Below are 26,200 nucleotides of genomic sequence, written 5' to 3' on the forward strand. Positions count from 1 at the left end.
CCCCGTGACCCAGTTAGTGCAGCCCTGAAGTCATGAGGGCTCAGCCACGGCTACAAAACCCTGCTGAAGATGACATGAACCACACTTGACCCCACAGAATTTGTTACTGATGGTGATAAGCAGAGATAGCCTACATTTATTTTGCAGATTCAAGCAGAATTTGGAGGGCCATGGAAAAAAAAATGTTCTAAATTGGACATGTTTGAGAAATACTGAGTCACAAGTTTCAAGCGCACAAGGTCATTTTTGCAGTTTCTTTTTTCAAAGCAAACCCTAGATTTTATTATATAAAACCAGTGTTGGCAGCACTCAGAACATGCAGTCTTTTTTAGCAAAGCCCTTTGCAGCATGACTGTGGTTTCAGTCTTGGAGAAGCCTGCAGATGCTACTGCTTCTACTTTAAGAAGAGCATTAGCTTTATATTGCAAAATATTTAATAATTTTCTGTTCAAATGAAATGAAACAACAAAATAGTTATACAATTTTACTAGTTTATATTTCAATTCATAAAGTATACACACTGCAACTATGCTACCACAATGTCCACGCATCTAATATTGATGGAGTTACAGTATTTTTTTTTTTTTTTGGTATTAAACAATAGAGATAATGTATGCAGTTAAGGAAAAAAGCTTGGACATAGCATGTTCTATCCTGTAGTTACAGAGTACATTAGCTAGCATTAGTACAGTAAACAAGAAAAAGTTAGAAATACAAAATAAACCAAATATCTTTATATACAAACCAGTGCCTCTTATTGTTACCAGCTTATACTCACACTGCACACAAAATTTATCCACTGATGCAATAGATACTTCAGCATAACACAAACCATTATAAATTAAAAAAATTACAAGGTGCAAAACTCCATTCTACAGCTTTCTGGTGAAAACTCAATACAATCCAAGGAATGAGAACTCCAAGCATGTTTAGCACCTATTAGTGCAACTGTATCGAGCATGAAAAATGACCTACACCACCTCAGAACGCTACCAGGGAAGCGAGTTGGACAGCTAGAGATGCTCGCAGCTACACTCACGCTGTGATTTTTGCCTCATATATATCTCAGTTTATTGTTTCTTTGTCCCATTCATACCTATGTGCAAAACTAAAACCTGGGAGCTCTGTGCTCCACAGAAGGCCTGCTACAGCCGGGTAAAAACAAACAAACAAAAACAAAACAGAAACCTGACAAAACCCAGACAGACTCCATTGAATGTCAGACCATCCACATAATTCATTATTATCAGCACTCCTGGTGCCGGGGATTTGAACGCTGTTGATATGTGGATCAAACAATATGACACAAGTGAAACGGAAATTTGCCCACAATTCCAATTATTCTTGCCTAGCACTTCGACAAGTCTCCCAGCCTCCGGTGGCGAATTTGTTTGGCAGCCCATGCCAAAAAAGCCCAGAGTTGCATAGAATTGATTAGTAACAGAAAGAAATGCCAAACACAGAGAGATGGATGCTGCATCTACTAAAACAAAGTGGGGTTGCTCGACAGGAATGCTGAAATCATCCCCATTCATAAAGCAAAACATGTCACCTCCTACTCTCCATTTCCTACCTCTGGGGACTGCTTTCTGGCACTGATGTAGTTCTTGATAAACTTGTATTTTTTGTTGCTTTTTTTTCCTTTTTTTTTTTTTCCTTTTTTTTTTTTTTTTTACTTTGTTAGTGACACTTTTCCTTTCAAATAAAATATTAAAAAAGGTTATAACTGTAAAAAAACCTATCATATGTAAACTTAACAATTAGGGTTTGGTAAGTTCTCGTACCTAGTCTGTGAAAAGCCTCCAGCCAGACGCAGAATGGAGTGTTTCTCTGAAGAGCTTCAATCTAGCTACATCACCTGTTAAATATCAGTAGTATGAACATCCCATGTCTAGCAATAAAACCTCTCTTGTGTTTCCATCCTCTTTATCACTGACCTATTGAAATCCTGACATGCTGTGTTTCTATTATATTTACATTCTGGTCCTCTCATGTCACAGAATTAAACATCTGGCCAAGGAAGGCAACAAAAGGTGTTGTGTTAAGAAGGTGTGTTTGACAGAACTGCTTTTCAACAAGTCTCTTTTCCTTGGACTCCAGTCACTGTTTTTATAGAGCTTATTGTTCTGTTGAACCATGTTTTCTTTGCAGCTTGTACTTCATTCAGGGCCAAACCCAAATGGTGCTCCAAATCCTGCAAACAGAAAAGTGATTTCATTAATTTGTTACATATTCACAGCACAAGGTTATAGAAGTTTAACCTAGAAGGGTCTAGAGCATTTACAAACTCTTGGCCACTTCAGAAGTTTAAGTCTTACATAAATTAAAAGCAGCACAATAAGCTGACAAAGAGAAAAAAAAAGCTTTGAATAGCAAAACAAGACTTGTGTCATTGCCCTTAGTGAAACATTCCACTTTCTTCAGTACATCCAAACTCTTTAATTCTCTTCCATCTGAGGAGGAGCTACTCCCACAGGAAGTGGACTTTCTACAAACCAATTTTTACCTTTCTGTGAACAAGGCACACTGACATATCAGTTTTAGGCTAAAAGCACAATGTTGTCATATTTTACAGAAATACTTAGGTACCTGGAGTGCTTTGCAATCATGTTTTAAGAAACATGTCTAACATTTGTCAATGTTACTTCTTCATTTAGCACTGATTGTGAGATAAAGACATGCATGATTCAGTGCTCTGTCAGAGCTTGGGCTCCTTCCAAGCAGTTGCAGGAGATCAGGCAGCCGGCACTGCACTGCAGACAGGCAGATGTCTGGAAGCTGTAGTGGCTGCTAAATACAGTTCATGCAATTTCAATTATATCGTCTGCATACAGCAAGTTTCAGACGCAGTGTTTGGTTAAATAACCCATGCAGGAAATAGCAGGTTACGGTTTCAACCAACAGGATCTGTTCCAATCCCTCTACAACTCACACACACATTTTTCTAGGAATGAACACACGCTGTACAGACTACAAAACAAACTCCCAGAGCATTACCTGTATTTTACATTCCGCCTCCACAAGCTGCAGCTTGGTCTGGGCCAGCTCAAGCTCCATTTCCCTCAGCTGGTTCTTCAGTGTTTCCTTCTCCTCATCCGTGTCCTCGTCTGAACCATCCTTGGCAGTGCTGGCAACCTTCACACGGCCTTCCTTATTGAAGAACTCGCGGCAGTGCTCGCAGTCATCCACCTTTTGCTAAAGTAAACACCTGGCTGTGAGCAACGTGCTGGGGATGTGATCAAAGCTTCTTCCTGCCTCTGCTCTGCGAGAGCAGCTCAGCACCAGAGGAACCACTAATGGGAGCTTTTTGGGAGGCACAGCCAAGCAGGAGCTCCTGCCAGCCCCAGACTCAGGGCTTTGGAAACACTGCTGTGTTATTTTGCTACAATAATGGGCTCTGTCCCTCCCCTCTGTTACTTTAAGATAAAATTCAGTCCGACAATCTCTTCCAGAAAAAAAAAGACCCCCTCAAAAAACTCCCAGGATCAACATTAGCATGTAACCACTATGGCATGAGAGGGCTCACCTTTTCTCCCAGATCTCCCCCTTATAATCTTTTCTTTTATCTATGGGGACTCCCAGCCAGCATTTTACTAATGCAATAAATTGTGTGTTTGCTGCTAGGATTTTGCAAAGAGATTGAAAGGTTGTAGATTGTGGATCTATCTGGTCTCTTACCCGTATTTTCTCAATTTCAGCTTTATTTGCTGTTTGTTGCTTTTCCAGTCGCTCACTCAGCTGGGAACAAATCTGACAAGCAAAATTACGTTACCAGACCATTTATAAATGTAAATTCCCTCCCAAATGAATGCTAAAGCACAAATACATGCTGCTGCAATATTAACATGGATAGTCTAAGGACTCTTAGAAAACTAGAAAAATTAGGATGCTGCATTAAGCTGTCTCATTGTACATTTTCCCATTCTCTATATATTCTTCTATCCCCACAAGAAAAGGTGCAGTTCCAACATAAGTTATTAACAGTTTGGCCTTGCTAAAGGAGCCAGAAAAGGTTAGGAATAGCATGGCCCTTTTGTTGCCTTTGGGAGAAAAAACCAGGCAAGACAGAGTAGTAAAACAACCCTAATTCATTCCCTGAGACCTGATATGGGCCTACTAAAGAGACACATGAATTTGCTCCCTTGATACCTTGTGATCAGGAGCCTGAATGCCAAAGCAAAGCCTTGAAAGGAAAAAGGCATCTTTTCTTTTTATTTCTGAGGTGCATTTGGTTTGGCATAAGGTGAACCTTTGATATCCAGGAGCCCATCTGAAGAAGGTTTGGGTGTAACTGAGGCTGTGGTGACTGCTGATGTACAAATACCCACATCAGGGGCAAACAGGACTGACCACTTCGGGATCTCTGCCAAAGAAAATGCACACCCAGCTGCAGGCTTTCCATTTAGAACAGGTAAACTGTGCCCTCAAATGCATGGCACAGGTGACATTGATTTCCAGAAATCTCCTAAAATACCTGAAAGTTTTGTACTTTGAAAGCAAACCACATCATCATGGAGTTGTACTTACCTGTTTGTAGTCACCAATAATAGAGCTGTTCTTTTTGATTTCTGACTCTGCCTTATCTAGTTCCCTACGACACATTTCCTTCAGCTGTAAGGGAAAAAAAAAAGGAAAAAAAAGGGTTTAGGTAGTTGTAGTCTCAAAAATACCCAGGTGGTATTTCTTCCCTGTCCTTAACCTCACTGCTCTGCCCTACCCAGGGACCCAGAGTCCAGCTCAGCTCCATGCAGGCAGGGAAAAGCCAGGCTTTGGTGGCCATCACTGACAGAACAGTGGGCTGGCCAAGGAAAGGAAGGATTCAGAAAGTGCTGACAGCTGAAGTCCTGCACTGCTCTCTGTGCAGCATCTGGCACAGGCTGTGACTTTGTGATTTCAAGTTAAAAATTCCCCACCCTATGAAGCACCTGGCAGGAAAATGCCAAATTCTGCTTTGCTGACGTCCTTTACACCACAGAGGAGAGACAAACATGACTTAGAACATTAAGCCCTTCCCACACTTGTCACTTTTTATTTTTATAATTTCCGTACTGTACGGAACAGTGAGAATGACAGAAATGCCCCAACCTGAGCAGATTCTTCCTCTAGGCGCCTCTTTTCTTCTTCTGCATCAATCAGCTTCTGTTTGGTCATTAGCAGCTCCTTATTGAGGGCATCTGCCTTCTCCTCTGCCTGAAACAGAGTGGAGGCTGAGCAGAGGCTTCCCTGCTGTGCCTCCACCAGGACAGAGCCAAGAGTGCAGCCATCCCAGTCTTATTAAGGTTTGGTTCATTGTTATTAAAAACAATAAAACTTTCTTCTGAAAATTATTTTTCTAAAACTTCCCATCTGCAATAGCAAAGCAGCAACACATCAAAATTAATGGCATGTACCACTATATTCCACCTCTCCAAAACGCCCCCTTGAATTCAGTGATTAATTTTAGCAAAACTGGTGTAGGGATTGCTCCAAAGAAATCCAATACCAGAAATAAGTATCATTTTCTTGTCCAGTCTGGAAGTTGATCAATACATTCTGAAGACAATCAAAGGCACAGAACAGCTCACAATGAGCAAGATCAATAAAAGACTATAACCAGCTTAGACCTAAGTTTAATTTGCAAACATTCAATAAAAACAGAATTAATGCAAAATGCCTCTAGAACATTTAAAAACCCCAGAACTCTATGACACTTCCCAATGGATATGATACCAGAAAATACTGCATGAAAAAACTGAGCTGCCAAAGCAAATATAAGTCAAGCCCCTCTCTCCTTTCTCCTTAAGGGAAAGACAGGTTCACCAGAAACCAACAATCCCTTTTTACAGCAGTTTTTAAAGTATAAAAATATATTGTTGAAAAATTTCAAGTGCTTTGTAAACCACTAAACCCGCAAAGTTAATACATCTTTTCCTGTCTCATACACACAACACAGCACTTCCTAATAGGTGTATGGATTCTACATAAAAATAGATCAATAACTCAACTGATATATAAAATCTTCAGAAAGTATCTGCACTGATTCCCTTCAAAGAAAGAAAATCAAAAAGTGAATTTTAGTCCCTTAAAGTCCTGCTGATCCTTTAAAACAGACAGCAAAGGCAAAGAGAACATCTTTTCATTACAGATGGGATTTAAGCTGTTTTAAAGTTAAAGAACACTGGGATGTAGGAGCCCAACAACAGTAGAAAAATGAAGCCTATTTTCTGGTCTAGTGAAAGGATATTAAGGAAATTCTGGTGTTTCCAAATGCTTTGTTTTGATCTTTTAGGTTGCAGATTTCAGACATGCCATGTAGCTATCACAAAAGGTGTGTTAAACAATGTCCTTTGGTACTTTCCTTTCAGGACCTCAGGCTGGCAGAATCAAACTTGTCACTCCAGGATCCAATCAGAAGAATTAATCATGTCCTAAAGTAGGATCAAACCTACCTATCTCCTCCCAGGGGATAACCCAAATGCTGCCAACATCATTTGCCATCTTTGAATACAAGACTATTATATATCATATTAAGCATTTCAATTTTGCCTAATTTTTTCCTCTTCCAGCTCTCCATTAAAAAAAAAAAAAAAGCAAAAGTATAACCATGTGTCATGCAGGCTCAAGCAGCCACAAACAACAGTTAAAAACTGACAGAAAAAGCTTCTTCAGGACAACTTTTGCTGGAGTCCACCTCCTGAGTGCCACTGCTGGGCTATCACCAGTGGGAAGCTTCTGGAAACTTCACTAATGAAGGAAAAAAGCCCAGGTTAAGAGGAGGTGAACATACCAATGTGTGGGAAAAACCTGCTTCTAGAACATTCTTCGATGATCCACATCCTAACACCTAACAGGAGATGTAATAAACCCAAAAATCATGAACCAAACCTCATTAAAGCAATAGTCACCCATTGGCATCAACATTTACTATGAATAGTTTTCCAACAGCAAGTTTCCAGGAGGCCGTGGGAAACCTTAAATTGTCTGAGGCAGATGCAATGAAACATTTTAAAGCCTGTCAGCTCCTGCACTGGGCAACTTTCAGAAGTCATTTTCCTTTGAGATTTCAGAAATGCACTTATCTTGGTACAGAACAAGAATGGCAAAACATGAGCACTTGAACTCTTCCCCTCATCTCCCCAAGCAGACAGAGTAAATGTGTTGTAGCCTCCCCTGTGCTAGAAATGCCAGTACCTTTCTGTCTCTGCATGTCCTGGAAAAAAAAGAAAAAGCATATCCTAATAAAATCTCCCACAATTGAATATGTAAAGAAGGGAGTGGGACAGGCAAGCTGAAAAAACCTCCTGTTACACAAAGCAAACCTGAAGTTTCCTCCTGAGAGCTCTACTCATCTGGAAACAGCCCAAGATGAGGAGTTTACACGGGCAGATTCCAACAAGCCAAATGGAAACCACAACAACATTTTCAGAGTTGCCTGAGGTACCTGAGAACCTGATCCATGCAGAGCCAGACAGACTCAAACTTTCAAGTTTATCAGGCACTTTGCAAAGCCCGTCTGCTGTGAAATGGTATTCATAAAAATCCCAGCAAAACACAAACCAACATCCATGTTATGATCTCTGTGATGGTTCAAAGACTTGACACACCTCCTGCTAGACTTCCTTAGAGAAAACAACTACTCAAGTACAGGCTGTCCTTTCCCTCCAGTCACTGTGAATGCTTTTCAGAGTTATAAGTATTTCAGTCAGCACTCCCATTTCCCATGGACCTCTGTCACAGGCCTGTACATTGACAGTGTGCAACACAGACATGGAGGAAGGAATCCTGTCCCACACACAAAAAGTACTCCATGTACCTCCTCTCCAGTGAGAGAAAGAACAAGGAGTTCGCTCTTGTCTGGCCTGGACAGCCTGAGGCCATGACTTACATTGTCCAAGTCCTTCCTCAGTGCAATCTTGCTGGTGACCAGCTCGTGGGCGAGGTCGTCGTTCTCCTGCTCCAGTCTCATGTTGGCCTCCTGCAGGCGCCGGTTCTCGCGCTGCGGGGACACAGAGGGGCTGTCAGGGACAGGGCTGCCACACACACAGAGCCTCCTGGGCTACACACAACGCACACCTTCCATCTCCAGTATGCACAGACAACTCTACCTGCAAGAAATTCCCTGGGACAAAGCTACAGCCAGAGTGTAAATGGAAATAAACACAGGATTAGCCTTGAGAAGACACCAGGTATAAATAACTCTGCTCAGCCATTCCTTGTTGAGCTACAGAAATGTTTTTGAAGTCTGCAATAGTAGGGGTATCATTGTGCCATTGATACCTTGCCAGGAGTTTCCTACAAGAACTGCTTTTCTTGCTCAAAATTGAATTTGTATGCTAGAAACAGGTAAGAGAGGAGAATCTTGGAAAAAATACTCTATTTTCTCTCTCTTGTTACAACTCTCAGCGCACGGATACCAAAGAAAGTTTACATAAAACTTCTCTGATTAAAATACATTAATTTATTTTATGTATGTCTCTGTGTGTGTTACTGTGGTATGTGTATGCACATGTAACTTTATGTGTAATTTATCCCTGTATTACATTTATTTGATAAATAAACTATTTATAAAATTATATGCTTGCTGCAGTATACATCATTTGAAATTAGGAAGAGGAGCATAACCATGGGAGGCAGAGTTAGCACTAGTCAGGCATTTCCTTTCTGTTCATGTCTTGTGGTGCAGCCAGCACATTAAACAGGCTCTACCGAACCAGTTCTATAAGCCCAAATAAAAATTCATACTATTCCTTTCCTTGCACAGCTGGGCTCACAACAACCCCATCCTGATCAACATTGCCAACAGAGAGACATCCCCTTCATGTTCATGGAGCTGATTCCCCTGTTGCATCCAAATTAGTCAGAAAACAAAACCAGCTCAAAAAAGAGCCGAAGTAGCAACTTGCTGTTTGTTAAACCAGACTGGAGAAGGTAAAGCATTACCTCAAATCTTTCTATAGGATCCTCCTGTTGAGCCTGCTGCTCTCTCATGGCATGATATTCCTTTTCATATTTCTTCAGCTTCTTCTGGCTAATCTAAATTAAAGCAGCCCATTAGTTCCTGCCCAGAACACTGATAAAATAACATAACACACACAGGGTTATGGAATAAGCTTCAGGCAACTCCTGCCTTCTACAGAGTACAGCTCATGGCTTCACCCAGTTCTGAGTGTGAAACGCTCAGGTGTGGTCAAAAATTCAGTTCCACTCAATATAATAACAGCAGCCTCTTCCTGTTGAATACAGGGAAGGTTTCAGAAGACACCCAGAGCATCTTTCCTGAGCTCCCCCTTGGTGCTGCACAGCTCCCTGGTGCTCCACACACACTGCAGAGCTTCAGCAGAACAGACATGGTTTGTTTTTGGACTGGCCTGATGCTGAGCCTTCTTCAGCTGCTTTTACAGCTGTAACATTTATCATCACACAGAAGCATTTGGTTTACTTTACATGAGACTGTAAATGCTGAAAGGGCAAGTGCAGGCTCAGCTGACATTTCTGCCAGTGTCACTCAAGGCCAGCAGAAAACAGCCCCGTGCTGAGGTGTCTGGGCAGGCAGCAGCACCTCAGAGGCACAAGGGGTCTGTCCCTGGCTCTGACACACACAGCACCAGCAAAGCCACTCTCACAGGCCCCCAGATTCCCCTTCTGGGAGAAGGGACAGACAGGTGATGCCAAAGTCAGTATTTGTGCACAGAGTTCAAGTACTGCAGGGACAAGGAACACAAGGGAAGCTGTAAAAGATCCTGACCAGCACTTTCCCGGTGTCACCTGTGCCAGAGGTTACAATGGTTCAGCAACACAGATGATGCCAAAATCACTGTGAGCATTTCACACACAAGACATTATGCATCTAAATGAAATCTCTAGCATTAAACGCTGCACTTGAACATTTATTATTGTCCCAGTACACGAAATAAATTTAAAAGCTATGGCTAAGATTTCCTCTTTAACAAGTTGAATTTTACATGCATAAATGACAGGCAGAGTGGAAAAGGTGTTTGGTTTTCCTGAAGTCTGGTTTTCCCACTAACAACCTTCCTGGGAAGAAGGTGCAGAAAGCGGTGGCCAAGCTCCCTCTAGTGAGAGCTGACCAGAAACGCCTCTCTGCACTCAGGGGACGTTTCTTTGGAGATGCCAACCATTACCCGGAGTCGGTCCAGCCACACCACAACTGCGGGAGTTACTTATTCCTGCACCCCACACACCCACCTAGAGAGTTAACCCTTCACTGACAATGGAGCCAGTAACTCGAGGAGATTATTTCACTGCTCTGCCCTTGCTCAAACACTGCCCAAAATTTTGGGGTTTCACAGCCCAGATTTCCCACAATGTTAAGTTAGATCCTGACAAGTGAGGCATCCACTATGCCAGAGGAAAGGAAGGCAGGCACACCACTGTATTTTCATCTTCTACTTTTCAAGTGCATTAAGCCAGTTTTGCTTTTTTTAGGTGATATTTGTCATTGTCATAAATTCTGGGCACGGGAGGTCTGAGGAAGTCAGTGGGGATTCTGGGGTTGCAGAAATGAACACTGATATCCTACCACATTTTTTCAGGGGCACAGGAGGCAGCAGCAGCTCTGCTAACATCTGTTGCCCAGAGAAGTGAACTCCCCATCCCTGGAAGTGCCCAAGGCCAGGATGGACAGGGCTTGGAGCAACCTGGGATAGTGGAAGCTGTTCCTGTCCATGGCAGGGGTGGAATGAGATGGGCCTTAAAAGGTCACCTCCAACCCAAACCATTCTGGGATTCTATGACTTGAAGGCAACACTGAAGAGTGACTTTTAGAATCTGCTGCTGTCTCCAGCTGATGACTTCCTGACCTCCTTTCCAGCAGAATGCTGTTCTAATCACAATGCCTTAGCCAGGCTACTTCTCCCTTCCTATAAATTATTTATTTTGATATCAGGCCCTTTTCTGCTCAAAGAAACACTTCCAAATACAGAGTTGGAGATTTCTACCGACAGCAAAGGACTCATATTTTAGGTCAAGGAAAGCAATTACATCCAGCACTCCCATCAAGGAGGTGGTACAGAAGGGTTCTGTGCTGAGCCCAGCAGTGCTTCCTCCACAACCTCCCCTTTATTGCCCCCAAAACACTCCAGGACACCACGGGCAGCCTTGCCATGTCCACTCAGAGATTGCTTGTGCCACTCCACACAGCACTGGGAACACAGGGAATTTTGGCAGAGTGAGAAGAGGAACAAGTTTTTATTTGGAAACATAAAAGGTAGATGCACTCATTAGGATGATGTGAACCAGATGCATGTGGAACATTTAATCTGTGGCTAATGCTAAATTATTAGAGAGATAAAATAGCTTTATTCTTGATTATTCTGTAATTTCTACATTAGTTTCACACAAGATATGCTTGAACTCTGTGCAGAATACTGGTATCCACACTGCTACTCCACCTGGATCACAAAACACCTCAAATGTTAACACTCCAGGGAGTCAGTACTTCCACACTGACACTACAAAGAATTCCTCTAGGGAATTTAAGGAAAAAGGACACCCTGAACCATGTCAGTGTATTAGACTCCAAATTAATCTCCATGATCACAGCTACTGAAGCTGAATTTGCCCATGGAGCAGGAGGCTGAGGCTGCAGCCCCCTCCCAGCTCACCTTCATGTTGCAGGCCAGCTCCATCAGCTTCTTGGCGTTCTCCTCGGAGCGGTACCGCTTGGGCAGCTGCACCCGGAAGAACTTTAAAGCCCCTTCAAAGTCAGTCAGCAACAAATCATCCTTGGTAGTCTGGAGACAAGGAAAGAAACACCAGGAAAAGTCAGGTTTTTACAGTTACTGAATCCCAGAGACAATATAGCCACAACAGCTTTGGAAAGCTGCAGTAACATCGCTGCTTCTTAACCTTCTGCAGAGAGTGTTTGTTTCTATTTCTGCAACCTTCTATTCCACCCCCCAAAAAAAGCACTGTGCTCACAGGACATGCAAGATTACAGCACGTGTGCCACAGGCAGTTGTTAGCTTCTCAAAAAAACCCACTATATTTTTGTAACAGGCATCTTAATTTTTATATGGTGCATGAAGATGGAAAAACCACAGTGTAATGTTGTATACTCACTTTTAATAATCCCAGTGCAACATTGAAGATAACACTTATTCCCTGGAAAGAAAAAAATGACAAAATAATTTAATTTCTCAGTATTTAGAAGACTGAATAGGAATTTATTTCGTGGGTTTTGTTGGCTGTCTAGTTTCTGTGAAATGGAGAACCAGGATACTTGAGTAACCAGGTGCTATATAATTCAAAGGCACAAATGACTTTGTAAACAACTGGCAAAATATCTTTACTGTAGAGGCATTATAGAGAGCAAAACACTCAACACTGGTTTTACTGCCTCCTTAGTAGTCTGAAACTCTAAAATTATGTTGTGCATTTTATTTTATTTCTTAATGAGTAGTTGGTCAGCTGAAGATAATTTAGCTTTCATACTGCTACTTCTAAAATTCAAATACAGTAATATATACACCAATATATTAAATTCTGGTCTTCACAAGCTGGGATAATTCATGTAATGAAAAGGAAAGTGACTCACTTTAGGACAGAGTCCCACGGCATCTATTCTGCCTCTACTCCTTGGAAGAGTTCTATTCATATTGTCCAATTAAATTAAATGCAAACAGTTCTGTAGTCAGGAGCAGCTCACACCTTCTTCAGGGGTCCCACTCATAATCATGACACATTGTTCATCTTATTTCAAGATCCTGCTTTTTTTCTTCCCACCAAGTTATTCTTTCACTATTACTTTAAAATTATGAAAAACCCCTTAAAACTTCTCTGTGAGCACATTTACTATTTCTGAATTGAAAATATGTTTCTAAACAAACAGAAGTGATTTTCTCCATACCATCTGCTCTGTCTATTCCACTGGCACAGGGACAAAGCAAGCAAGAGACACAAGAAAAGGGCAAAAACACTGACCAGGAGGTTTGTGAATACTGAAAGCCTTCACTAAAGGAAAGGCAGGAAACCAGCCACTTTGCAGGAACAAGTACAGATCCAAGAAGAATGGATGCATAAAGTTACCCAGCAAATCATTAAATAACTCAAGAATGCTTCAGTACAAAATGGGATTTGTTCACTGGTGGTAACAGTGCTGACTGTAATTACACTGTTTACCCACACACCACTACATTCTAAACATGATTACAGACAATGTCTTAATATAAAGAATTTTGCTCTCTAACTATAAGTTGTGAAATATAGAGAGACTTCAAGTTTTCCAGGAGAAAGAGCTTCAAACTTGTTAGTTTACCAACATGAGAGTTAGCTGGGCCATTTTATACACAATGGCCTCCATGCAATAATATGATAGGAAAAAAAAGTCATCATTGTGTATAATGTCTCCTTACATAGATTCACCAGTGCCACAGGGAATAGGAGGTTATAATCTTTTATATAGATATTGATTCCTAATTTGTTGCTTTAAAATGCTGAGAATCTTTATCATTGCAGAAATGTAACACTTCTACATAAAAATATCACACGCCTTGCTCTGAGAGAACAGATAGTAACAAGGACATGAACCAAGATAGTGACAAACTGTCAAAAGCTGGGAGCTATGCAAGCCTCCAATTACAACACATACCTCACATAGGAGTAAGTCAATAATATGGAAGACCATGTAGAGAGGGAATTTTGCAGTGAACAGGGTCAGGAACCACTGGGAAGCATACATGTGTGCTTCAAGGCTGATGTCCAGAAAGTGGTTATACAGATCAGGAATGTATTCCTAAGAGTAAAACACACAGAAGCACTGAAAGTTAATTTAGGCTATTTTGGAACTGTAGCTGAACCCCCAAACTACAGAAGGAAGTTGGGCAGAGTGTCCATCAGTGCAGGGTCCTGCATCCACCTGGCGTGACAGGAATGGGCCTGGGGCCCTCCTAAGGACGCCAAAGGCTTGTCCTGGGGTGGATGCCCAGCAGTGGCATCCCAAATCCTGGGATTTGCCTCAGCAGGGCCCAGCAGTGGCTGTGCTGACACCAGAGCCACTCCAGCTGTCAGGCACATCTGCCTTCAGCAGCACGACACTGCTCCCAAGACCTCTGCTGGAACACCTGTGACAGTCCTTGCTCACCACCCTTCCTCATGGCTTACTAACACCATCCACCCTTCCTCACGGTTTACAAACACCATCCACCCTTCCTCACGGCTTACTAACACCATTCATCCCACCAGAAACAGCCGGAGCTGAATTGCAGGCTCGGGTCCCTTCATCCTCCCTGTGTGAGCCCCCACCTGCATGAGGCGCTCCAGCTGATAGAACTTGCAGTGCAAATCTTCAAAGTTCTGTTTGAAAAGTTCCCTGAGTCCATAATCAAACATGATTTTGACCAGAACACTGAAAGCTTGCTCCTCAGGCATCTGTGAGACAGGAAAGTGGATTCAGCACTGAGCATTAAAACCTTTCACATCAGGTCAATCTGCCTGAACCCTCCTTCTACTCTGAAAGGCTGAATTGCCACTTTTTTTAATCCAGTTTAAATGTAAACAAGAGTACTACCACACAAAATAAGGTTTAGTGTTGCAAATTGCATTTCAGTGGAATAAGCCACCTCTCAATCACCCAACTAAAAATACATCTTCCAGACACAAACACCAAAGCAGTTTCTCAGTGTCTTTGTTCCAGAACTTACCAGAATCTGAATCTTACCGATTTTGACCAGCCTAAACCTTTGTCACCCATGTAAAATAAGGCAGAGGCAGTGTTACTAGAGGATGCTAAACAGGATTTTTCCCTTATTCTTAACAATATATTTCCCCTTTTCAATGACATTATTACACTTGATGTTTATTTATTAGATGACATGAATAAGTGAGACTGGTAACTGCTAACAGGACTTCCACACTTCACAACTCAGCACTGGCTTGGGAAGGTTCAGTGTCCCTTTCCTGCCAAAAACTGAAGGAAAACTCAAAGCTCATCAGTGTTTTGACATTTTTCCCTGCCCTTAAAATTTCAGTTTTAATATTTCTGTAGAAAAGTCTTGACTTCAGGTCAGTTGCTGGTTTCTGTAAAGGACAGAACATCCGTCTCAAGTGTTCTATTATTAATCTGCAGATGGAGTTTATTAAAACAGAAAACTTTGCTGAAACATTCCAAACCGGTAGTGAAGGACTCGCAGAAACTTCTGCAACATTTGCTTTTATTATTTATTTTCCCTAGCAGCCACACTCCAAAGGCTGACTTCAAAGAGAATCAAATAAAAAAGAAACTTATTTGAAATTTAGCATTTCTTTAAATGCATACATTATTCCCAGTAGCCACAAGTATTGTTAAAGAAAGAACTCTGGAATAACACATGGTCAGTCGTGAGAGTGAATTTCTCTAAGGCAACGGACCTATGACAATGAAAATCTACAAGCAAGCACATCTGTGTCAGTAAAAGTGTTCAGTTCTCGTAGCAGGAAGCATTGCCCTTCTCTAGCTGATTCAGTGAGCAAATAAAGAATTAATGGCTCATCTAGGAAATATTTCAGATTACAGTAACAAAGAACTAAAAGGTTGTTATCATTAATCATTTGGCTTTTGTTTCACAAGAATGGACTTTACAATCTCTTCTGTATCCTCCCCTGATGTTACAACAGTATGGAAAATCCTCCCCTGAAGGCCAGAGTTCCTCTTCCACCAAAAACTGCAGAGAACTCTTCATGTTCAGCCTCTATGGCAGCAACAGCTGGGGAAAAGGAACCTCAAAGCACTGCTGGGCTCAGGAGCTCTGCAGTTCCAACTACCCTTGCAACAGAAACACTGACAAAAAGCAGACTTTGAAACAGAACAGTCTATAAATACACAAATACAGATTTCTAATGCTCTTTTATTTCCCAAGTGTGAGTGAATCTAAAGCTTTTGCTCCTGACAACCATAAATCTCTCTCTAGCTTCTGAACACATCAGCAATTAAGGGATATTACACTGATGAGATCACTTCTATCAACAGCAATTAAGTTTAAAAAAGCATACTACAGTTTCTTTTAAAAATATGAAGGTATTATTGTATCCTTCCCTAACCTCTCAAACCAAGAAGCACAGGACAACAGCCCACAGGCAGCACAGCCTGCACTGAGACCTAATGAACTGACATCCCTTCAGTGTCCTAAATTCTCCTTTGTGTACACAGGACATGGCAAACACCATCTGTATTTCTGGCTGATTCCAATAGAAACATCTCATAAAAAGCTTAAATCTGACCTTGAAACCCTGTAACAAAAACATTTACAGTGTTGCCTTATACACAAATTCCATGCCTACTACTGCTCCTGAGTGCAAGCCTGAATGGAAGGAACACAAGGGCATGAACACAGTCCTTACAACCATCACAGCAAGTTTTAAACAATGTACTCTTCCCTGTCTAAAATCACTTTCTTACTGACCAACACAGAAGTGGATGTGTGCCCTACAGCCCTATTAGCTCAGAAGTCCGTTCTAGACAAGTGGAGCAATACTTATTCTTAAGTCTAAAAGAGCTGAGGGTAAAGGCACCACTCACATGTAACAGCAGCACAGCAGCGAGGAATGACTGGCCTTGGCAGTAGCCAATCTCTTCATCATACACAGAATAGGCCTAAAAGAGGAATCAAGACTTTACTGGTACCTGTCTCAAGGTAACAAACACAAATAAAACAGAACACTGCATTGAACACAGCTCCATACAATTCCCATGGATGGAATGCAGCCATTGTCATTCTAGAAAGGGAAAATCGGTGTGACAACCAAACTCGGAGGCAGTGGCTGGTTCCAGTGATGCACCAACGTTGCTGCAGCCTATTAAATCACTTATCTGAGTGCTCTTATCTCTAAACTGGTCCCAGAGGGATGTTAGGAAAAAGGAGAAACTAGGAATTCAAAAGGAAGTGCTTGAAGCTTAAACTATACACTGAGCTGTCCATTTTTGCTTATTTCTTCCTTTTAATAACCAGCTTCAGTGCATGCCTATGGCTTTATAACCTTTATGGAGGTACATATTCATCTCCAGTTACATAATTTGTCCAGCTTGATCCAGGCTGACAGGTCAGGAATGATGTGAAGTCTTTGCACCAAACACTTCAGGGCAGAGGAATCCAGAAGGGCTTTGGTCTCCTGTGTGAATAACCAGAAGCAGCCCAACAGCTGATATGGGGAACAGCCTGATCCTGGTGCCAGAGGCTTTCCCCGTGACAGACAATAGCAACACATCCCCCTTCTTCTCAGCCAACACTCACACTGCTGATGATGTTGAATACAAATTACCAAAAGCAGGCCAGAAGAATTTAAAGAATACCTTGCATATTTTGTACAGGGAGTCCTGGCCATCTCCCCCAGTATCTTTAAAATAATCATGAGCAGGGAACGTTCGATTGATGTCCCGAGTGATGGCACTGTCTTGTGGAGACTCCTATCAGAAAAAGAAAATAACATGCAAATTAAAACACATCAAAAGAATATAAATTACAATATGCTAGGATTGAGACTTGGGAAATTAGCACTGGGTTCTGTGCACTGTTCTAAATTTAACAAAACCCAGTGTACCCCAGCAGAGCTGGCAGCTGCAGATAGCAACTGGGATAAATTTGGGTAGCTCAGCACATCTGGGGAGGTCAGGGGGTGGCAGAAGGAGCTCACACACACACACTCTATTTGTGTTCCAGGCCAGGGCAGTGCAGAGGCAGCCACCCCTCAGAGATTCCTGGATGCCAGCACTGCCCGGGCACACTCCTGGTATCTCACGAGTGCACGAGTCCCAGTCAGCTGGAAGCAGCAGCTGCCCAAAATGCTGTCCCTGAGGTTCAGCTTGAGGAACCACTCCTCATCCCCTCCTCAGAAGTCAATTAGAGAAAATAGATGAGTATGAGCCCTAGGGAGTGTCATTCAGGAAAACATGAGGGAATGCAGGGACAGGTCCTGTATGAGCTGGGATTTCAGCACGAGGAGGATGGAACTTTGTTCTTTACACCACTCTGACACCATCAGTTTAAGGCGCCTTGGACATTTGGAAAGCTGAACAGTAAAACCAAAAGGGGTTTAATCTATCCAAATAAGCCATGTTTCTGCCAGGCAAATGGAAAAAGGTTAGAAGTGCAAGATGGTTAAAAAGTACACGATGTAATCAGTATAAGGAACATCCAATACAGCTTGTAGTTCTTTTTCTTCACAAAATGATTTTTCATACAACAACAACAAAATTACCACAGTGTGCTTCATTTTCTCTTCTGATTTTAATCCAAGGTTAATGCTCCTCTCTGGGGCTTAACACAGACATTTGATTAGGAAAGCATTATGCTGCTATTAGAATGAAGACCAGATTGTTTTGGAAATTATACCAAAAGTACTGTTCAGCATTCCAATTTGATAATAATTAACATGGTAAAGAGGCCTGTCTCATTATAAGTGAATCAGAAACAAACAAAATCCAATGCTCAATAAATTTCATATAAATAAACACCTCTTAAGTCAAAGACAATTATGCTAATGGCTGCCTGTCAACTTAGGCAGGCTTCGCAAGCAGGGAAAGACAAAGCTCAGAAACAATTCTGCAAACTTTAAACATGTGAATACAGACTTAGTGATATATTTTAGTTTCTTACAAGTTTGCAAGACTGAATTGCAGTGAAGTACTCCCAGGAGCACAGGTTCTGGCCATTGCCAGCAGCATCTGTGGTACCACACAAGTGCCTTTCCTGAGAGTCACCTGTGTTCTCCAATGGCAAAATAATCTCAAATCCACTTGCCTTTTAATCCACTTATTTAACAGCAGAGACCAAAGCATCTGGTTGGAAACTCTTAAACAAATCACTCATTATGGCTAAAGAGAACTAATTAGTGGCCTCTCTGGCTTTGCGTGACTTGCTCAGCTCTTGACTCCTGTGTCTCAGTACAATTCCTCAAGCAATCCAACGTGAGTTCCTGCAGCTGAAACACAGCTTGGGGAGAGAAAAATCAACGGAAATGATAAGGTTTAAAAAATGTTTTTCAAACCATGGCTTTGAAATCTCCCCATTAGTACAAACTGCTGCAATCCAAGCATTGTGTAACCTTTTCTTTACTCCTATTTTTATACCTTGCTGTGAGAATTGGCTCAATGGGCAATTTCTCATGCTTTCAGGGGACTGGGAACTGAAGGAAACCCTTCTGAACCCACACCCTTCACAATCTGGGATTGAAAAATAGAAAGCTAAGAATGACAGGAAGAAAAAGAAAGTAATAAAGAAAACAGAGTGGAAACCAGCCATGAGAACTAAGGCAAGTATAGTGAAGATTAAAATTCTCATAACAGTTTGCTGCCTTGAAGGAAAGCAGGAAAATGTAGATGCTCAGATTCAGAATGTGCCTTTCCTCCCCCTCTTCATGCACTTTAACGTATTAGGGCACTTATATCAAAACCTTCCTGTCCAGTTGATTTAAACAGAAACTACGTGTGTAATTATGGAAACCAGGATGCAGTCCAGCTGGGAAAAGCCCATTTATTCTGTCAGGCTGCACATAAAAGCATATTGGTTCCCACCTCCCATACCTGACACATTTAAAAGATATTTTCCAGGTATTTTCATGATCTTGCAGGGAGCATCTTAGAATCTGCAAACCGTATCATGAAGTTACAGCCTCAACATATTCAGGCTGAGACTGTGTTACTTTAGAAGCTTTTTCTGTAGCTTAGGGCACAATTAAAGACATAGAAGAGCTGGAGTTCCCTCTTCCTGCGACTGATCTACTTGCAGTTTTCAGCAGCTCAGGTTTAGTCCTCCTAATCCCCTACATAAACCCAAGAGGATGAAGAAGCTGCAGCAAAGAATTGCTAAAGGACAAGATTTGTGATGAAAAGAATGAAATAAGAAACCTCCAGAGAACAGAGGAAGCTGCCTGCTAGAAATGGCTCATCACCCAAAGATCAGCTCCTGGAGAAAATCCTCTGGGGGTATAAAACAAACCCTGACCTGGACACAGGCTGGCTTCAGAACCACCACACCAATGGAGAAATGTGAAAAAACTTTAGGCTCCCCCTGCCCCAACCCCCAGAATGATTCCAAGTGTGGAATTTTTCTCACTGGTGAGTTATCTGACATACCCACCACCAACCCAAACTGTGCCTGACTCTCACTCTTGCCACAATGGCTCCATTTCCACATTCCAGTTATTCCTTAGGAAGGCCCCACTGGCTGCAAGAATTCTGCCACACGGTCAGAGATTACTGTGGGAAGGGTCTGGAGTCTCAGTCCACCACTGGAATTTTCCTTGCTCTGCCAGGGTGGGAGCAGCACGTGGTGTGTTGCTGCAAGGCATGAACAAGCCATCCTGGAGTCCACCAAGCCAGGGACAGATTCCAGCAGATCCAACACTCAGAGAGAGCCAAAATTCTGTGCAGCTTTCATGGGCAGCAGCAGGGTAATATTACACGATGGGAAGAAGTTATTTTGAGCAGATCTGCACGTTTTAAGTACATTCAAATACATTAAATGTTTTTTTGACAACTATTTTCAGTGTTAGCAGGATCCCGTGCCACCACAACTATTTTGCAGGCTGATGGCATTCCCACAATTACTTTTATTAAGCAGTATTTACATTCATTTTTACACAGGGTGCACTTCCTGCATGTGTCTTTGCCCAAACCACTGGAGAAGCTTTTGGTAAGAGGAATTACACCTGTTACTGAGACCTCAAGGAAGTGACACAAACCACACTTTTGGAGTAATGTACTTGTTAACTTCCCACAAGGAATGCTGCCTGCAGAATGTGTTACCTGGAGTCAGCACCAGCCCGGAACATTCACAGATAAAGAGTATTTGTGGAAAAAACTTGAATAATTTAGACAAATTTGGACTGGTTAGACACTGCAATTGGATACAATAGTGCATTGATACAGCATAGTTTCAGGCCAAATATGGCAATATAGTGCAATTCTAAAAATAAAAGTGAATCCCTTGTGATATCCAGCCCTTTCGCTCTGTTCGTTTCCTTTTAGGGCTCAAGTTTCCCACAGGAAAATCAAAGCGAGGAGTTTGCCCACAGTGCCCTGCAGCATGTATGGATAAAGCAGAAACAGCAGCCAGGCTGGAAGCTTCTCCTGCCCTGCACTCGCTACAAGACTATTTAGAGCAATCGAGATAAGGGAACAAGCCCCAGCCGGTGCCAAGGAACACACCTTTAGCAGGTCAGTAACAGAAAAGTCATTGAGACAAGCCGTGAAAACATGTGATGTATCATTTATTTCTTAAATGTATTTATGATCCATTCAGACCTTTCAAATAAAGTGTACAAGTGCATTTCAGAATAAAAAACTACACTCTTCACACAGCTCTGTAGAACACTACATTTTATCAAGAAACTTGAAGCAAAAACTTCCTATTAAACCACCCATGCATCCTTTGGCTACAATAATATCACCGATCAACAAGTACTGCTAGTCAATTCCGAGTTTCCCTTTAAAGAGAAGGAGCATCCTAAAATATGCCACCCCTTCCAGAGACCTCTCTTTAAAGAGAGAATATTAAATAAATTAGCTAGGCTTTTAGGCAAAACAGTAAGGCTACTTAGTACTGTTGATGCATGATCCATATATTTGGAGAACAGGCAATCCCAGGCTATGTGAAATGCGTCAACAGCCCTTGAAATTTTAGTAGTTTAGAAGATTACATCAATCCAGAACAAATGGCAGACAAAAATGTAACCAGTGGAACAATCACTGAAAAATGTGCAGTTTCTTGTAGGATGGGAAGTGCTGATAACAGATTCAGAGAAGTGTTTATAAAATCTGCTAAGAACCACATTGACATTCTTAAAATTACATATTATACAAAGCCCTAAACTCTGTGGCTGTACAACCACTGCCCTGTTAAACTGCTTGTTTGGGGATACATATACACACATATGTAAAATACACAGGTATACTCATTGGAAAGCAATCAATTTAACATGGCAGTGACTGTACAACTGCACAGCACACAAATATATATATATGTATGTACATCTACAGCAAAAAGGAAACAAGCCAAGAGATGTATGACACAGCTGGGGTACACACCATGTCAAAAGGGAATAATACATTTCTTGGGAGTTTTAATAGCTCATAGCAAAATTACCTCTTGGAAATAATTATGCAAAGATTTAGAATCAGATATTTACATGCTTCCGATTTATCTAGCTCCATTTAACAGTTAAAAATATGCAAGTATTATTTTAACTCAGTAACATTTGTCATTTTTGGCTCAACTGTAGTTTTTCTTATTATTAGTCTTAGTTGAAAAATTAGCTACAGAAATGTCTATTAAAATCATGGGGTGGAAGAACCCCTCTCCCCTGTATTTTAACAACAGTTCTGAATTGGCACAAAGCAGGTAATTCTGGAGCCCCAACATCAACTCCTCCTCAGCTGCCTTGTGCATGAGAACACCCTTCCCTTGTCTGAGCCAGAGCAGACCCAGCAGAGCCAAGGATCGTCGAGGAGCCCACCCAAACAGCCCCCACTGTGTCAGAACTAAACCAGAATTGGAGTCTCGAGGGTCAGGCTGCCTCTAATTCACCTCTTTGCTTTTCTAATCTGCTTTGGTGGAGGTTTCCCCACAGTCCTTCCTAGCAGGGGTTCCACACTCACAGCTCTTTCTCATCTTTTAATACAAAACAATTTCCAGCATTAAAAGGTGCACAAAGTTCCTACAAACACACACATACACATTCTCACCTGTGATTTCATCTACTCTTGGCCTTTTCACTGACATTCAGGAAAAAACTATCGGTTGGAACACTACTTGTGTAAGGAGCTGGATTGTCTCCCAAACAAAACTCCTTATAACAACCTCTGATGATGTCAGATGTCCACAGAAGACACCATAATAACCCTACTGGTGCCTTCTGCTGTACCAGGTACTGGGAAAGGTGCAAGGAGACAGGCGGGACACAAGGAAAAATGAGCATCACAGAGCCACGGAGTGGTGTGGGTTGGAATGGACCTTAAACATCATCCAGTTCCATCCCCTGCCATGGGCAGGGACACTTTCCACTCTCCCAGGTTGCTCCAAGCCTGTCCAGCCTGGCCCCGGGCACTTCCAGGGATCCAGGGGATCTCAGCTTCTCTGGGCAACAGAGAGGTTTTAAAGTAAGATCACTCCACTGTATTTCATTCAGCAAAGCAACCTAAAAGCACATGCACGCACAGCCTCCCATGCTCGTGGTTTAATTGTAAACAGCATGTGAAGAAAACAATTTAAAAAGGTACGAATACAATTCTGAAATCCCTGAAGAAAAGACATACCCACGAGTATTAAGAACAGTAAAAAAGCTCATCATTAGCAATTGCAAACGTGTTTCCATCCTGTTGCATTCATTAGAGGAATACAAAATTGAATCTAGTGTTTACATGCTAGAATTACAATAGAAACTAGATTTCAAAGGTTACATATGGAGAGAAATGTATCAGCATAAGAACTTGCAAAAGACTGTGCTGTACAGCATTTCTAAAGACATGAGTCTGTCAAGACAATACAACGATTGCAAATCCTTTCAGACAGTTCAAAAGCGTGGCTGGAGGTAATGCTGCTTTCTGTCCTCTGAAAGGATTAACTGCACCAGTATTTTTAGTAAGTTTTAAAGACAATTTAACCTCAAGAAATACCTAACCCCTCAAAAACTGAGGTGATCAGAAACATACGGTACCTTACAGCCCTCAGGTTTTATTTCTTTGTACACTAAACATCAATTCATTCGACAGCATCTACAGAAAACGTTTTAAAAAATGGTTTTATGAAATACTTTTAATACTCAGTAATGCTAATATTTAAAAATACTTCACAGTGTGGTACTAATGTAACTTCATAAAACGAGCAACTTGAGTTTGCTAAAGCTCAAAGCCTTACATTATATTAAAATAGTCCAAAGATCCCACACACACACACAGAATCACTAGCACTATAAATATACCTAAGCCACTTTAGTGCAAAGTCTGGTTTTGCTTCCCCTGACAAATCCCTCTATATTCCTGCCAGCATATTAAAACGTCATCCTTTACTAATCTAATTATTGATTTTCAAGGATTCATTTACAGTTGAAATCCCAGAAGAACTTTTTTTCAATTTACCATAAAAGTAATGACTTGGTTTATTAAGCATTTGATTGCTTGGTTCACGTGGTCTGTGTAACACTGAGAATGACTTGCATATGCACAGCAAGATTTGAGTTCATCTTTATGAGGAGCCACTCAAATTTATTTTACCTTTCAATGGAAGGATCTCCAGCAATGACCATCAGAAAGAAGCCAAAGCTTTGAATTACAAAATTGCTATCTTCATCTTACGAATTCATAAATGTAAGTCAGAACAGAAAGTCTGGACTGCCTGCTCTGTTCCAACCCCCCTGGGCTGCACCTCAGGCCTCACACACAGGCAGGTGGAGCCTTCCAATCCCTCCCTTCCAAACACAGGTCTATCTCTAAACCCCTACTCTAAATATTAACCAATGAATGTGCATCCCCTCAGCACTTGTTAAAATTTCTCAGCCAACGAAGCTACTGGTTACCAACCCACCAACAGGTTTGTCCCACAGAGACCTGGTGTCTCCTGGGCCCTCCTGGAGCACAGCCTGAACATCCTGGGATCAGCTCAGGGATTGCAGCACTTCCCCAAAACAGCTTCAGGACAAAACTAAGATGACTTTAACAACTTCTGTTTCTCAGCAGAAACAACCACGAAATCACCAGCGTGAGGATCAGTTCTGACTGCACAGATTGCTGAAGGACATCTGAGATGTAAAGAAACAATGTGGACCAGGACACAGGAACATCACTTCTCTTAATGTTTTCATTAACTACTAAAGCTCAGGAGATGCAAATGGGGTATAGGTGAGACCCACAAACACTTCCATCTGCAGCCACACTGAATGTCTGCAGAGCAGACAGACTGGGGCTTGTTTTCTGTTCTGCAACTGGATGAGAACTGACAGATGACAGAACACAATACTCAACCACCAGCAAAGCTGCCTCTACAAAAAACAAACATTTCACCTGTCTAGAAAACAATGTCACATGAAAAAAACCTGAAAAGCTGGCCAAACACAATATATCCCATCAGATTAACTTCCTGTGGCTGGAACAGCTCAGAAAGACAAGTGTGACACACACTGACATTACCTGAACTCAAATGAGGAGCTGAGCATCACTCCAGGTCTGCAGGGAATCCCTCTGGGCTGGGTGTGGGAGACCCCAGGCTCAGAGGAGCTGCCTCCAGGGAGCAGCAAAGCAAAAGCAAGAGGTTAAACTCCATATTTAAAAGAAGTGTGTATTGTAAAGAAAACGACCCACATTAAATACTCCATTGTTTTGACCTGCTCCAGCAGGTTTCCTCTCTTTGTTTCCATCGGCCACAACTTTCAGTTTCTTTCTCTAAACACAACTGCACCTGGTCCTACACTTACTAAATTTTCATTTTGAAGACCTACTCCCTTCCAAAAATGCAACTTTAGTATTAAATGCCTTTGCTCATGTGCAGAAATACCTTTGGAAGCAGTATCTCTCCTCTGCAAAGCACAGGCAATAATGGAAATTCCAACTGGAAGTAAGACATGGGCCTAGAAGCCAGGAGAACGCCTGTGGTGAAAATGGGACATTCTCCCACCATCCTAAAACAGGGGCCCTTTGCTTTGATGGAGACAATCTGTAAAACCTGACAGCTGCAGCTTCCCCAGGTCTGGCCTGACCACAGCCCCATCCACACAAAAGCATTCACTGTATAGGGAATATTAGAGATAACATTTGGATAAACTTGGATTAAAATCTGAGTTTATCTTGAATGACACCACAGGAAGGATGTGTTGTGTTCTGCAAAGTCATGGAAGGGAAGAAGAAACATTTCTAAATCAAACAATAAAATAAGGGCCAAGTCAGGCAAAAGTTCCAGCAGGTGTTTCAAAAACTCAGAACCAAACGTGCTAAAACAACAACAAAAAACCAACCTTCCAAAACCTCCACCTCCTCTTATTAAAATATCTAAAACAGACGAATCATAAAAATTTTAGAAGGGTCTTTTGTTTGTAAAATCTGAAGCCAGATTCCTGTTCCTAAGATATCTTAGGATATCTAAGGTATCTTTTAAAGCACCAACCTGACTTAGAAGTTCTGTCGGCTTCAAACTCTGATGTGAAGTAAGATCAGACTGAAATGTTTCAGACTTCCTGACTCATGGAGTTACTGCCTTGATCCTCACAGCACTTGGGAACACCACAATAAATAGCAAAAAAA

At 41.7% G+C, this 26,200-nt stretch overlaps 1 protein-coding gene across 2 annotated transcripts in view; it reads right to left on the reverse strand.

The window, feature by feature from the left end:
- Positions 1-542: 542 nt before the first annotated feature.
- Positions 543-26,200, reverse strand: part of RABGAP1 (RAB GTPase activating protein 1) — a 62,395-nt gene continuing 36,737 nt past the window's right edge. For both annotated transcript variants that reach the window (XM_083875698.1, XM_083875699.1), the window contains exons 14-26: positions 17,264-17,377; positions 16,493-16,567; positions 14,242-14,367; positions 13,589-13,732; positions 12,061-12,102; positions 11,604-11,732; positions 8,920-9,012; positions 7,865-7,975; positions 5,086-5,190; positions 4,528-4,611; positions 3,679-3,750; positions 2,998-3,195; positions 543-2,194 (exon numbers count right to left, since the gene is read on the reverse strand). In XM_083875698.1, coding sequence (XP_083731824.1) covers positions 2,072-2,194; positions 2,998-3,195; positions 3,679-3,750; positions 4,528-4,611; positions 5,086-5,190; positions 7,865-7,975; positions 8,920-9,012; positions 11,604-11,732; positions 12,061-12,102; positions 13,589-13,732; positions 14,242-14,367; positions 16,493-16,567; positions 17,264-17,377 — 1,416 coding nt within the window. In that variant the 3' untranslated portion in view covers positions 543-2,071. The remainder of the gene's footprint in view (positions 2,195-2,997; positions 3,196-3,678; positions 3,751-4,527; positions 4,612-5,085; positions 5,191-7,864; positions 7,976-8,919; positions 9,013-11,603; positions 11,733-12,060; positions 12,103-13,588; positions 13,733-14,241; positions 14,368-16,492; positions 16,568-17,263; positions 17,378-26,200) is intronic.

The sequence above is a fragment of the Zosterops lateralis genome (assembly GCF_965231275.1).
Source record: "Zosterops lateralis genome assembly, chromosome: 20".
Lineage (NCBI taxonomy): Eukaryota > Metazoa > Chordata > Aves > Passeriformes > Zosteropidae > Zosterops > Zosterops lateralis.